At 36.5% G+C, this 14,210-nt stretch overlaps 1 protein-coding gene across 9 annotated transcripts in view; it reads right to left on the bottom strand.

Moving 5' to 3' along the window:
• Positions 1-1,346: 1,346 nt before the first annotated feature.
• The window catches only part of dcaf6 (ddb1 and cul4 associated factor 6), a 30,322-nt gene continuing 17,458 nt past the window's right edge, over positions 1,347-14,210 (bottom strand). For 2 of the 9 annotated variants that reach the window (XM_039676836.2, XM_039676838.2), the window contains exons 10-21: positions 13,798-14,160; positions 12,655-12,840; positions 10,355-10,414; positions 8,435-8,663; positions 6,893-6,978; positions 6,476-6,809; positions 6,280-6,321; positions 4,265-4,403; positions 3,985-4,141; positions 3,798-3,886; positions 3,384-3,489; positions 1,347-1,973 (exon numbers count right to left, since the gene is read on the bottom strand). In XM_039676836.2, the coding sequence (XP_039532770.2) occupies positions 1,915-1,973; positions 3,384-3,489; positions 3,798-3,886; positions 3,985-4,141; positions 4,265-4,403; positions 6,280-6,321; positions 6,476-6,809; positions 6,893-6,978; positions 8,435-8,663; positions 10,355-10,414; positions 12,655-12,840; positions 13,798-14,160 (1,850 nt within the window). In that variant the 3' untranslated portion in view covers positions 1,347-1,914. The remainder of the gene's footprint in view (positions 1,974-3,383; positions 3,490-3,797; positions 3,887-3,984; positions 4,142-4,264; positions 4,404-6,279; positions 6,322-6,475; positions 6,810-6,892; positions 6,979-8,434; positions 8,664-10,354; positions 10,415-12,654; positions 12,841-13,797; positions 14,161-14,210) is intronic. The other 7 variants (XM_039676840.2, XM_039676845.2, XM_039676839.2 and 4 more) reach the window with 6 other exon arrangements.

The raw sequence follows: 14,210 nt of genomic DNA, 5'->3' as shown, positions 1-14,210 counted from the left end.
TCACTCCTCCATAGGCTTCTTAAGGGATCGAAACTAGCCGGCACAAAAGTTATTAAAGACATCTTTAAAATAGTCCAAGTGACTACAGTGGCTCAATCTTAAGTTTATCAAACGACGAGAATAATTTTTGTGTGAAAAAAACAAAAATAACAAATTTATTCAACTATTCATTTCCTTCTCTGTTGGCCTCGAGTTTTCATGTGATCCAGCTCTCAGACTTAATAAAAAATATCTTAATTCGTGGTCCGAAGATGAACTATAGTCTTACAGGGTTGGAACAACATGAGGGTGAGTAATTACTGACAGAATTTTAATTTTTTGGGTGAACTATCCCTTTAACCTCTGCTAGTCTCCATCTGTGGTCCTTGGAGAGTCTTTGGCCACTCAAACTTTACACTTCGCTGTGCATGAAGAAAATACACACATACTCTTCCAAGCAGATTCGTAAAAGTTCGTATGGAACTTCTTAATTATTACCCTGATGGTGGAAATGGGAATTTTCAATGCTTTAGCTATTTTCTTAAAGCTACTTTCTATTTTGTTAAGCTCAATCACATCACACATCAGAACTACAGGCTTTAGTTTTACTCAGTGTGATGGATGATTAAGGAAATTTGGCCTTTGTGTTTCCTTATATTTATACTCCTGTGAAACAAGTCATAGTTAGACAATTTCATGCTCCTTGTCACCCTGGTGTTCTAAAAAAAAAAAAAAAAAAGTATATATAAATTTGAATATACTTCAGAGATATTCTGTAGGGGTGCCAATATTTGTAGCTGTGTTTTTCATAATGTGATTTCCCCCACTTCCATTTATTTTACTTCAATGAAAGGTTAGATTTTTGATATTTTTTTTATAATACAAATGTATCTGTATAGCCATCTTTGATCATATTTTACCAATAAATCTGACCACAACTGCATATACCAAAAATAAGATTTGATTTCAGTGGTGGTACTGTGTTATTAGAATTTAATAACAATTTAATTTAATAATAACTTTTATGAAGTTTTCAGTCATGTTTTGTTCACAATCATAATACTTCATATTTAAACTATCCTCTGTTCCATTGTTTGATTTGATACATTGAACTTAATCTGAAAATCTGTAGGTAAACATTTAAAAAGATGGCTTGCATTCCTTAACAGTGCTGAATGAGGTTAGCATAGAAAGGTACGCAGGATTTTTCATCTTTGCTCCTCCCAATGATCGCTAGTCACTTAGCAGAATGCTCAAGCCAACAGCTGCCACAACAAAAGGCCATCTGTGCTGTTAGGAGAGAGAAACACGACCTGCTAACTAATGCTAGAACCATTTGGCCAAACAAGTGGGTTGCATAGACCGAGTTAAAAATGGTTCTCATTTTAATAAATTTTCATAAACATCCCTCAGTGTAACAATGTATAGTGCCTGTTTTGGATAATGAAATATTGCAAGAAGTACCTGTAATTGGGGTTAGGCAGAAGATGTCAAGATTTAGTAATGACAAAAAAAGAGCCATTTTTATACACAACATTGTTAGAGACTAAGAGAACATGTTTTCAGCAAACTCATGTTTGACATGCATAATTCGTGGTATACAAACATCTGAGTTCTTCATTTGAGGCTACAATAAGATTTCACACTTAACACCGTTCAAAGCTCAACCATTTGATTTAACAAATTAATATTGCACTTAAATACTCTCAAGCACCAGCCGTCTAGTCCCGTCTTTTGATTTCTTACATATCTTATTTGCATGAACTCCCCAGACGCAGTTTACTCTCATATAGAGTAATTAGTTAGAAAAGTCTCATTAAAAAATAACAATGCCAAAAACTGAACTAATAAGGAAATACTCTATTTTGTAACTTGTACAAATCTCAAATGCTCAAGTGCACTGTAGCAAAAAACCATTCACTTTTAGCAGGAGGGCTACTGTTCATCCTCGTTCTCCTGTCCAGATCCTTCTGAACGGTCACCCTCCACACGGTCTGAGGAAGAGAGATCAGTCAGTTAGACACCCGTTCAAGGTGGTAAAATAAAATGGTAGAACAAGTATCCACTAGTATAAAAAATCATTGATAAATAAGACTTATTTTAAAAGATAATTAGTCCAAAAGTCTTAGTATTTGGAGTGCTTTTGCTTTAATGACAGCAGAACTCAAGCTGCATGAACTCCACAGGTTTGTGTAAAAGTTGATGGTTATGTTTTCCAGCTTGAGAATGATTCAAAGAGCATCTTAGGCTTCAATGGAAGCTGGAAATCGCATGATCAATGTGAAAAATATAGCATACCATTCAAAAGTGTGAGGTCAGTAATATTTTTTGATGCATTAAATTGATCAAAAGTGTAAGTAAAGACTTTTACATTGATAGAAAAAATGCTGAATGCTAAAAAATTAATCTTTGCTTTCACAGGGATAAATGACATTTTTAAATAAATTCAAATAGAAATAGTTATTTTAAATTGTAATAATATTTCACAATGTCACAATATTTTACAATGTTACTGTATTTTTTATGTATTTTTATGTCTTTTTTTTTGTTTTTCTTTCACTTTTTTTTTGAAAAAAACATTTGAAAAATGTTTTGATTAGAGACCTAGAAAAAGTGCAGACTCACAAATATGTCTTGCGAATTTTTGGTCATTAACATATTTAGATTTATTTTTTCCGCCCCGAATTTTCAATGTGTTTAGTTCACCTTTAAAAGAAACTTTGCTGATAATTAATGCCATCCAAGATGTCCATGTCTTTCTTTCTTCAGTCAAAAAGAAATTAAGGTTTTTGATGAAAACCTTCCAGGATTTTCATTGGGCACCAAACGGTTCAAGGTCCAAATGACAGTTTCAGTACAGCTTCAAAGGGCTTTAAGCACTACCAGACGATGAATAAGGGTCTAATCTACCGAAATGATCGGCCATTTCCAAAATAAATAAAAAAGTTTTAGTTTTATAAGCCTTGCTCTGTTCTGTGATGCGCATTCGTGACTCTCCTGTTCGAACTCGTTCATCAAAATGAACGAATCTTTTTTCGAGTCATTTCGTTGTTCATTTTGATGAACGAGTATTTTTGATCAAATAATTCATCGTCTGGTAGCGTTTAAAGCTGCACTAAAACTGTCATTTGGACTTTGAAACTGTTGGAGTCCATTGAAGTGCATTTTACGAGAAAAATCCTGGAATGTTTTCATCAAAAACCTTAATTTATTTTCGACTGAAGAAAGAAAAAGTTGGACATCTTGGATGACATGGGGGTGAGTAAATTATCAGAAAAAGTGTTTTTAAAAGTGAACGAATCCTTTAAGGCTTTTAGACCTCACTACAAATCTGCTACATGGATATATGTGAATGTGTCGGATCAAATCAAAAGATATTCAAAAAGGAATTGGAAGAAGTTCACCTGTTCTGATGTGATTTAATGATGCCAGCATTCGGAGCATGAAGGAAGCAGGGACGGTGATGGTGTTTCTCGTCTCTTCCAGCATTAACTCATTACGAGCGATCACCTACAACACAGAAACAGAATTAAATCCATATGTACATTTATATAAACGGTCACTTTCCTCCTATAGTTACAGGCATTGGCAGATATATACAAATAAAACCGCCTTTAAAAGCCTCTATTTACTAGATTTGCCTGGCTGTAAATCAGATACAGTTCCTAGACAAACACAGGCTCTTAGAGCTCTGGTGCCCTCTAGTGGGGATTTTAATTACTTCTCAAAGCAAACAGCAGGCCTACGATACTGCATCACATTTTAAAATCTGAAGGATCAAAACATAACTTTATTCAAACAGAAAACATTGTCCATACCTCATCAGCAAGGACTCTGTTAAATGACGGTGACTGTTCTAAAGGCGACCACAGCTTAATGTCATAGTCAATTCCAGATGAAGCAAGAACTGCAAAAAAAAAAACAAAAAAAAAAAGAAATGATCAGATACAAAGCCTTTACTGCTTGCTCAATCTATCGTTTTTAGGTTGTTGTTTTTTTGCTCACTGGGGTCAAAGGGGTGAGGCTGCAGGCAGTTGACCACATGGTTGTCGGCCTCCAGCAGCATCAGGTGCTCTCCTGTGTGTCTGTCCCAGATGAAGATGTGGCCACAATCCGAGCCGCTCATCACAAAGTTATTCCCCCAGAAACACGACTCCTTAATCTACATGCACAACCAGGTCAATAAAGCCAAATGTCAGTGAATCACAAAACCTGATTGTACTAGAACTAAAAATGAAGTAAAAGCAAGTTGCTTTTTGTTGACTCTAATACAATGTCAACGTACCATGGTCCTGGAGTTGCGGTGGCCCTTATACATCATCTTGACAGAGGGTCTCCTGATGTTCTGAGTCTCACTCTCCTCCATCTCACGTCTTTCTTTTCTCCTGCGGAACAGCTCCTGGATGCGGGCCGCGGCAGAGCGTCTATAAAAATGGAGCACAGAATATCGCTCATGAAATGCACAAAAACTTTAAAACACACACTACAACTCAGCATCTCAATGCAATATTAGTCCAGGATGGTCAAATTTTCACAAGCTTAAACAGTTTCGATACATCTTACAGCATTGAACTAGACAGACAATATTTTATCTGTATTGATTTCTACATTTTCTGCCGAAAATATTAGTGTCGCATGACCGTGCAAAACTCGACACAATGCTAGGGTGTTGTGGGTGGAGCTGGATCGGTCCTCGAGTGTTTTTTTCTATGTCCTGGTCACTAGAAATACTGTAGCTCAAATATGACTGTTTTATCATCCACCCATTCCATGATCTAATAATAATAATAGCAGTAGTAACTTCACTTTCAAATAACTTTTGCTGATAATTTACTCACCCCCATGTCATCCAAGATGTCCATGTCATTCTTTCTTCAGTCGAAAAGAAATTAAGGTTTTTGATGAAAACATTTCAGGATTTTTCTCCATATAATGCACTTCAGTGGGAACCAAACGGTTCAAGGTCCAAAAGACACTTTCAGAGCTGCTTCAAAGGGCTTTAAACGATTACAGACGATGAATAAGGGTCTTATCTAGCGAAACGATCGAATCATTTAAAAAAAAAAAAAGTTTTAGTTTTATAAGCTCAAATGGTCGCCTTACTCTGTTCTGTGATGCGTGTTCGTGACTCTCCTGTTCAAACAAAACAAACAAATCTTTTTTCGTGTCATTTGGTTCATTCAACAAACAAAAATGAACGAATTGACTCGGAAAAAGATTCGTTTATTTTGATAAAGTTCGAACAGTAGAGTCACGAACGTGCATCACAGAACAGAGCAAGGTGAGCATTTGAGCTAATAAAACTTAAACTTTATTTATTTATTTTTTTAATGAGCGATCGTTTCGCTTGATAAGACCCTTATTCATCGTCTGGAATTGTTTAAAGCCCTTTGAACAGTTTGCACTGAAAGTGTCTTTTAGACCTTGAACCGTTTGGTTACCAGTGAAGTCCATTATATGGAGAAAAATGCTGGAATGTTTTCATCAAAAACCTTAATTTCTTTTCCACTGAAGAAAGAAAGACATGGACATCTTGGATTACATGGGGGTGAGTAAATTATCAGCAAAAGTGTTTTTAAAAGTGAACTACTCCTTTAATATTATGAATTGGTTTGTTATACAGTGTGACTTTGTATTTTGGTTAATGTCTCCTTTTAGAGAACATTTTTGGAGTTAAATCAACTTTTTTGTAGAGCCGTGAAAGCATGGAAACTGTGAAAAACATACACTACCAATGAACTTGGAGCACAACTGCTAAGTTACAACAATAAGAAATGTTTCTTGAGCAACCACTCACTCAGCATATAAAAAAATATATATTTTTGAAGGATCATGTGACACTGAAGACTGGAGTAATGGATGGTGAAAATTCAGCTTTGCCAATCGCAGGAATAAATTACATTTTAAAATAAACTAAAACAGTCCTTTTAAATTTGAATAATTTTTCACAATATCAGTGTTTTTTGATCAAATAAATGAAGCCTTGGTATAATTTTTGCTAGTTTTTGTGGAAATCTGAATTCAGTTTTTGAACTCCAAACAATTATACCCAAGGTAACTTGTAAATTCATGCATGAAATTAATTTTCTAGGTTAGTAACTAACCAAAGGGTCATTGCTCACACATTTTGTACAGTCTCAGACAAACATAAAGTGAATAGGATATCATCACATACATTATATAGTGAATAACATTTTACACAGCCACACAATACAAATGTCAAGTTAATGAAAAGTAAATCAAATCAGCACTCCTTGCAATTAGATAATATTAGTGGCTGTCTTTGAAACATCACAGTACCTTATCATCCTATCACCTACAGCTGATCCTCTGAAATTAAATCTAATGAGAAGAGTAGAATTTTACTACCAAAAGATAAACACCGTTTAACACAAACATGCTCATATTTTATGGGACTTCCCGTCTGTCATTACATTTGCCTACACATCGTGAGGATTTGCATCATCATACATCTTGACATGACGAGAGTCCATACCTCTGTCCCTGACCTCCTCTGTACCTGGCAGAAGGGATAAGGATCGGGTCGTCGTCACTGTCATCAGAGTCCTGATTATTTCGAGGGGGTTGAGTCGAACCCTGACCGCCCGTCCCTGCGGTCTCGCTCCTCCTGCAGTCCTCCGAACCAGCAGCCTGGAGCTCGTCCGAGGGACGGGGTGCGCTGGGATGAGCTGTGTCTTCAGTAGACAGCCCCTCTAGTGGTGCCGCTGGTGGTGTGTTGTTTTCAGAGCTGATAGAGGGCTTTTCATTGCCACTGTCAGCAGTTTGCGCCCCATCCGGTGTGGGTTGCTTCTCTGAGGGTGGGATTGACCCTGGTTAAGTAAAGTTAAGATAACCCACAGAAATAAGCTACACATCTTCTGTAGCAATGAGCATGTGGTTGTTGTTGACTCACTCTGCACTGAGGTTTGTCCCATGGGCTGGCTCTCCACAGGCTTGTGTCCTCCACAGCCGCCCTTGGCACTGGACGCTGGGCTGCTCCTGTACACAGATGCCGACAAAAGTTAGTCATCGGTTTCTTACAAAAAGCTATTCTTAAAAATGACACACTCAAAGTAAACAAAAGGAGGAAGCCAAGGATAATTTCAGACAGACATTTGCAATTCGTAAGAATGTGTCTTTGTGAAATTTATATGCATATATTTGATGTCGGGCTGGCTCGAGAAAACTTAAAGGGATACTCCACTTTTTTTGGGAATAGGCTGATTTTACCACTCCCCCAGAGTTAAAAAAGTTGGGTTTTATCGTTTTTGAATGTATTCAGTCGATTTTCTGATATTTAGAAGAATATCAGTAACCAAACAGTTTCTGGTCTCATTGACTTCCATAGTAGTAGTCAACGAGACCAGAAACTGTCTGGTTAGTGATATTCTTCTATATATCAGAAAATCGGCTGAAAGGATTCGAAAATGGTAAAACTCAACAGTTTAACTCTGGGGGAGTGGTAAAATGAGCCTATTTCCAAAAAAAAGTGGAGTATCCCTTTAAGTGTCCAGGTATTATAATAAACTATTTTATTAATTAACTTTTTGAATTAGATTCCTATATTTTTGATTTGTATTTTTTTGTCATTTTGTAATATTCTATTAGTAGTAATAATTTTGAAATTTGAAATTAGTAGTAATAATTTTGAAATTTCTATTGGTTATTATTTTATATTTATTTTTATCTTTAATCTAATTTATTTCAGTTTTAGTAATTTTAATACAAATTTTAAGTTTCATTGTTTTTATTTAATTTTTTTTTATTTTATTTCACATATGTTTAAATTAACAAAAAACATCTTTAATAGTTTAAATTAACAATAACAATGTTTATATTTTATTTTATTCTAATTTATTTTTCTTTTTAGTTTTTCAACCTATTTTATTTCACTTAGTATTTCACAATTTTTTCTAATATCTATCTATCTAAAATCTACTATTTCTGTTTTATTTATTTCAGCTTCAACAAAAACTGTTTTCATTAGTTTTAATTTTAGTTCACAATAAAAACACTCAATTCTCCGAGAATGCAAGAAAAGAAAAAATGCGTCGTTATAAACTGAATGAATTAACGACTTGTGCTTCAGTAGATGTGTCATGTTGACTCAGTAACCACTCTTGCAGACTCAGTGAAGGACTTATCAGATTGATTCAAAATAATACATTATGAATTTGTGAGCTTTTATGAGTAATTTATTAAAGAACCAGTTCCTCAGAGTAATTTTTTGCTTGTGAATCGGATCGCACAAGTTGCACACAGTATCTTTGCAGTTTGATCAACGCAACAGAAAGACATCTTGGCATTATTTTTAGTACACTATTTTTTTTATTCGAGATATGGCGGTCGGACATAGATCATACATCGGCTACCATGTGCAAACTAGGCATTTGCCAGCGAGCCTTGTGTGAGTGATTTGTGTGCAGTGGTCAAGGCTGATTCTCTGGCCACTCACCACTCATCGGTGAAGTCCAGTTTGATGGTGCTAGTGGTGGTGCCTTCAGTGCTGTAGTGCAGGCTAAGGACCGGTTCTGCTGTGCCCGTCCGGCCAGGCCCTGGAGGAGGGACGCTAGTGCCAAGTGAGGGCGCTGATGTGGATGGCACGGTTTCTGTAGTCTCTCGGGACGCTTCACTGATACTTGCACTCTGATCACCGATTACATGTCCTGCTGATCCTGCACCTCCTGGAAAGAAGACAGAGGAAACATGAGGGATGGAAAACTAAACCTCAGGAACATTACATTCGTCATAATTAATTAAATTTGTTCATATTTACATGAATGTTTATTGTTTTTAAAAAAAGGATTGCAAGAGCACTTTCATTTTGCAACCCTAGTGCCTAAAATAGTCTCAAAAAATAAATAAAAAAGGAAATTGTCTAGTACACATATAAACAATATATGTGGTGGGAAAGTGAGCTGCATACATAGACTTCATGCTCTAAAGAATTAGATTAGAGTTTGTTAAAGTTCAACAACTGCAAGCAGTTAACTCAAAGCAAAGGGATTTAGTACAAAGAAAGTGAAAGTAATAAAAGGAGTTCAAGCTTTCTTTGAACAGCTTGTTCTGAAGGGGAATATGTGCAGACACCTGTATGGAGTAAAGAGGACTGCCATAAAGAGGAAATATTTCCACAGTTCCTAGGAAACATTCCATATCCCAAAGCAGAATAGCAAGACCATTTTAAAGGAGTCATATCAAACTTTAAAAAAAAAAAATCATATTTATTAAATTTAGTTTTTTTCATTTATAAATGGACCATAAACAAACATTTAAAATATTATAATTGAAAAACATGAACAAAAAATGCTAAAACTGAAAGTATGCACATTATTTGTCTTATCTCCCTCATTATTATTTCACCAACAGGCCTGCACCATTGCATGGGGGTTGTTGACATGTACACTACCATTCAAAAGTTTGTGTGTGTATATATGTGTTTTTAAAAGAAATGAACACTTTTATTCAGCAAGATTATATTAAATTGATCAAAATTGACAGCAAATACATTTATAATGTTACAAAAGATTTCTATTTCAAATAAATGCTGTTCTTTTGAACTTTCCAAATTTCCAACATTGGTAATAATAATAATAAATGTTTCTTGACCACCAAATCAGAATTATTAAAATGATTTCTGAAGGATCATGTGACACTGAAGACTGGAGTAATAATGCAGAAAATAATTACGTTTTAAAATACATTCAAACAGAAAAAAAGTTATTTTAAATTGTAATAGTATTTCACAATATTAATGTTTTTACAGTAATGTAAATCAAATAAATGCAACCTTTTTGAGCATAAGGGACTTTTCAAAAACATTTTTAAAAATCTGATCGACTCCAAACTTTTGAAAGATATTTGTTAATATTGTTAATATGAAATTGTCCTTTTTTCTAACTTAGTTTCAATAAATACTATTTTGAACTGGAAAGGAAGTTCTGGAATTCAGGAATTTCCAGAATGTTTCGATAGCACAAAATTCTCTTGATGCGACTCCTTTAAGATAAATTCTGATGTTGCAAGCCCACAACATTCTCAAGCAGGGTGAACTCATAAGGATGAGAAACAAAAAATAATTATGTGTGCCTGTCTACAAGACATAATTTAAAAGATGCGGTTTATATGAACTTGGCCCCAAAGAAGGGGAGAAAAAAAGTGGTACAATTTTGAGAATTATGGGCTTAAGCGTATATATGTCCGTTAACTGATGATGCTTCACAGAAAGCCTCTGTATCTTTCTGAAGTTTCTCTGTTCACTGAAAGAGTCTTCTTAAGATGACTGAGGACAAAGACAGCTCCAAACACAGAAGCTCAGGCGCAAGGGTGTGAAAGAAAATCAGGAAAAGGGAAGGAAAAAGAGGAAAGGACGCACCCCGCTCCTCATCCAGACTCATGGATCCGAGCTGTTTGTTTACCACAGATGAGGGAGAATCTGAAACAAAAATAAGACGTACTGAAAAACTGAAACAACAAAAAGAGCCGGTACAAACATAAAAGTGCATCCCTAAATCCGCAGGAAACACTGCAGCACATGTAGGATAAAAAAACCTTCCCACAGCAAACTCAAAAGCCACAAACTCTGTAAAGATGAGTCTAAGAGGCTTCATTCTGAGTTAAAGACACAAAGCCAAGGGTTAAAGATTGGGTAGGCTGTTCCTGAAAAAAAACATTCAGGAGGTCAGCAAATAAAAGAGCAGTTTATTAAGAACGAACTGATGCACAGCCTTATTGACTTCCAAGCAGAATAAGTCATACAACAATCCGTAGTTCGGTGGTTGAGGGTGACAGTGACAGAAAGGTTTATTCAGATGCCAGACCTACGTTCACACTGACAGTGACTTGCCGCGACAAAGCAACCAGAAGTCATTCATTTTTGTTATAGGTTTTTGAATGATGTGATGTCAGGGTGTTGTTAAGCTAATAGCGCAATACTTTATGCTCCGAAATACACTAGGGCTATCAAATCAAATGAACTATTCCTGAAGTGCCTGGCTTCAAAGAAAACAAATATGTTCAGTTTGCCTCTGGCTCTAACCATTTCATATTTTTCTACAAAAGGCAGAAGAACAAGAGAAGCTTTGAAAAGAACAAGATAAATGTGTATCAGTGTTGAAAGTTTAAATAGGAGAAAAAAAGCCAAATAGCACCAATCAACTCTATATGTGTGTATATATATATATATATATATATATAGGGTATGCGCGTGACGTCACCGTCGGCTGAAGTGCCTGCAGTTACTCACAGTGAGTGGCAAAAAGACTGAGCGGCTGTATTTGTTTTCAGTGTGAATGCTGGGAAAAACAAACACAACACATATAAAGTGGGAAAGAGCTTTGCGATTGACTGTACAACTAGATTTGACAAAAAATCGGAAGTATATTTTACAGACTGCTATAGAAAGAGGAGCAAATGGATCGCTGCAATTCACATAAACAATTGGACAGCGTAAGGTGAATTTGCAGTTATTATTTTGTGTCAATATGCTGAATTTAGGTGTAAAACCATACCCATATATTTTGTATTGTTATATATATTAACAACTCATCAATTAAATACTTATCATTGCATATTCTGCATTATTGGATATTTTTTAATAAACACTGACCAAAAAAAAAACAAAAAACTATAAAGTTTTAGAACTGGACGATATGATGATTTGTATAGGCTGAATATAACACTGATATAAGTGATTATAAAGCATTCACAGGCAAATCTGCTTTATGTTTAGGTCTATTTTGCTTTTATTTCCCTGGTGTCGAAATCAGGCAAACGTAAATGTCAGGCAACACGATTCCTGGCTGCTTGTCAATATCCATGGATCACTGGATCTTTAGTAAGTTTTAAGGAACCCTATACTGAGTCCAACATTTTGTTTAAATTGATAAAATTGTTCATTTTAGTCGCATTTTCGGTTTCCCCTATTAAATCCAGTCACGCAGCAGATTTTTTGCCACTCAGTCAGGCTGAGGGGGGGTTGTTCCGGCGGGAAAGTGACGTCAATGCATTCCCTCTCTCTCTCTCTATATATATATATATATATAGTATATATATATATATATATATATATATATATATATATATATATACATACACTTTTGTGATTGCATTCCAAATAAATTAATCTGATCTCTGTGCCAAAATCTAGTAAATTACCTCACTGTCTACTTTACACACAAGTGCTGCTAATATTCAGCAATGATGTCAAAAAAAAAAAAAAAAGATTTATGTCACAAAAGATTTCTATTTCAAATACATGCTGTTTATTTAAACTATCTATCTATCGACGAATCCTGAAAAAATATTAATAATACATTTGTGCAGCCTTGCTAAGCCAAAAATATCCAACCAAACCCAAACTTTTGAACACTATATTTATGTAACATTACAATAAAAAACGTCTAACAAATCAAAACCTAAGGGGCAGCTTTTGCATCGGGTTTGCGTCTGTGATGCTTTAAGATGTCACTAGGTTTTGAAACAGAGCTCTGCTGTTGATGAATGTAAGTGTGAATGAGCAGAAGTTAGATGTGTGCGCATCAAAGTGGCAGAGGAAGAGGAACACACTTGATAGCCAGAGGTGCAGCAGTAAATCAGGACAGCCATGAGACAGGCAGCCAGAGGGGTCAGGAGGTTAAAGGAGAGCGGGGATGCGGGCTATGAGGGTATGGTAACCTGCAGGAGGGCTTGTGTCAGAAGCAGCAGCAGCAGCAGGAGCCGGGTGGGCTGAGCTCCCTGGGCTGGAGGTCACGGGTATAGAAGGCATTGTGCGTCTGCCCTGTCCAGGGGGGTCGTTCAAGAGAAGCAGTCTCTGCAAACGTCTACACACTAAACTTACCGGCAGCCGGTGAGGACCATATTCTGACAATGTGGGGTCAGACGGAGAGAGAAGGGCAGGATGGGAAAATTGATGGGAATGGGGGAAAGAAGAGAGGCAAATCATAGATAAGGAGGAATGATGGGTAAAAGTGCACATTAATGACTGAAGCTGTATGCGGAGTGATGACAGAAATGACTGCAGGGTTTCATCACCCGCCGCTAAAAAAAAGTGCTTTAAACTCACACATAAAAATAAACGCACAGCATGAGCGAATAGGAAGGATTTATCATTCCATAAATAAAAGAAGGCAAATGACATCTACATGTTTCATCCTGCTTATATTTGTGGGATTGTTGATGCAGGCCCTAACGTCACTCAATGTTCAAGAAAGAAACCCCACCCAAGGACAATAAATCGGTACACACAAAGGCCTTAAAAAGGAAGATGATTGAAAGCTGATAAAATGGACCCATTTCCATTTCCGTTTATAAAAAACTGAATGAGATGAATTTGATTTGAAAGTTCTTTGTTGTGTTTTACTTCGTGATTTTTTCCTCCCCAAAACATTAAAAGAAATGAACATAAAATCATATGCACTAGTTTAAAAGTTTGGGGCCTGTACATTTAAGTGTTTTTGAAAGAGGTTTCATTCTCACCAAGGCTCTAAAAATACAGTAAAACAGAATTATTGTGATCACAGATAATTATTTTAATACGTTGTTCTGTTTTATTATTTTTGTGGAAACCATGATACATTTTTTCCATGTAGTTCCATGGATAGAAAGGTCAAAAGAACAGCATTTAATTGAAAAAGACATCTTTTGTGACATTAATGTCACTTTTGAATAGAAAATCTTACTGACACCAAACTTTTCAATGGCACAGTGTATAAGTAATTTAAATGGCAAATGATGTGCATGTAAACATGCTCGTTGTCTCATAACATGTAAATCCGATCTAAAGGAAACGTGACTGTATGGTCAATTGAGTCATCTTACCAGATAAAGCTGCCTCTCTAGATGGGGTGGGTGTGGCTAAAGGAGTGGGTGTGGCCGAGGGAGTGGGCGTAACCTCATCCTGGCTCTTCTGCTCTCTGTCTGGGGAGGAGAGGAGAGAGGAGGATGCGCCGCTCTCCATGGAGGAGGAGCTAGATGGGGGAGGAGCTGTCACCGTGCAGGAGGAGCCTGAGGAGGAAGAGGAGGAGACGGACTTGGGGAGAGGCTCTGCAGGTGCAGTAGGAGCAGCATCGGTGGCAGGTGTCTCCACCTCCATCAGTCTTTCAGCTGACACCACAGCAGGCTCCTGTGTCTCAGTGTGCGTCTCCGAGGGCGCAAACGTCCCTTCTGGTCGAGCTGCTGCACCTGAAGCCAAATCATTAAACCTAAAGCTTAACTTTTTAAGTAGAGGACAT

This window comes from Pimephales promelas, chromosome 7 (genome assembly GCF_988280905.1).
Source record: "Pimephales promelas chromosome 7, fPimPro1.hap1.1, whole genome shotgun sequence".
Classification (NCBI taxonomy): Eukaryota; Metazoa; Chordata; class Actinopteri; order Cypriniformes; family Leuciscidae; genus Pimephales; species Pimephales promelas.
Note: the sequence above shows the minus strand (reverse complement) of the source record. Positions and strands in the feature narration are given on the sequence as shown.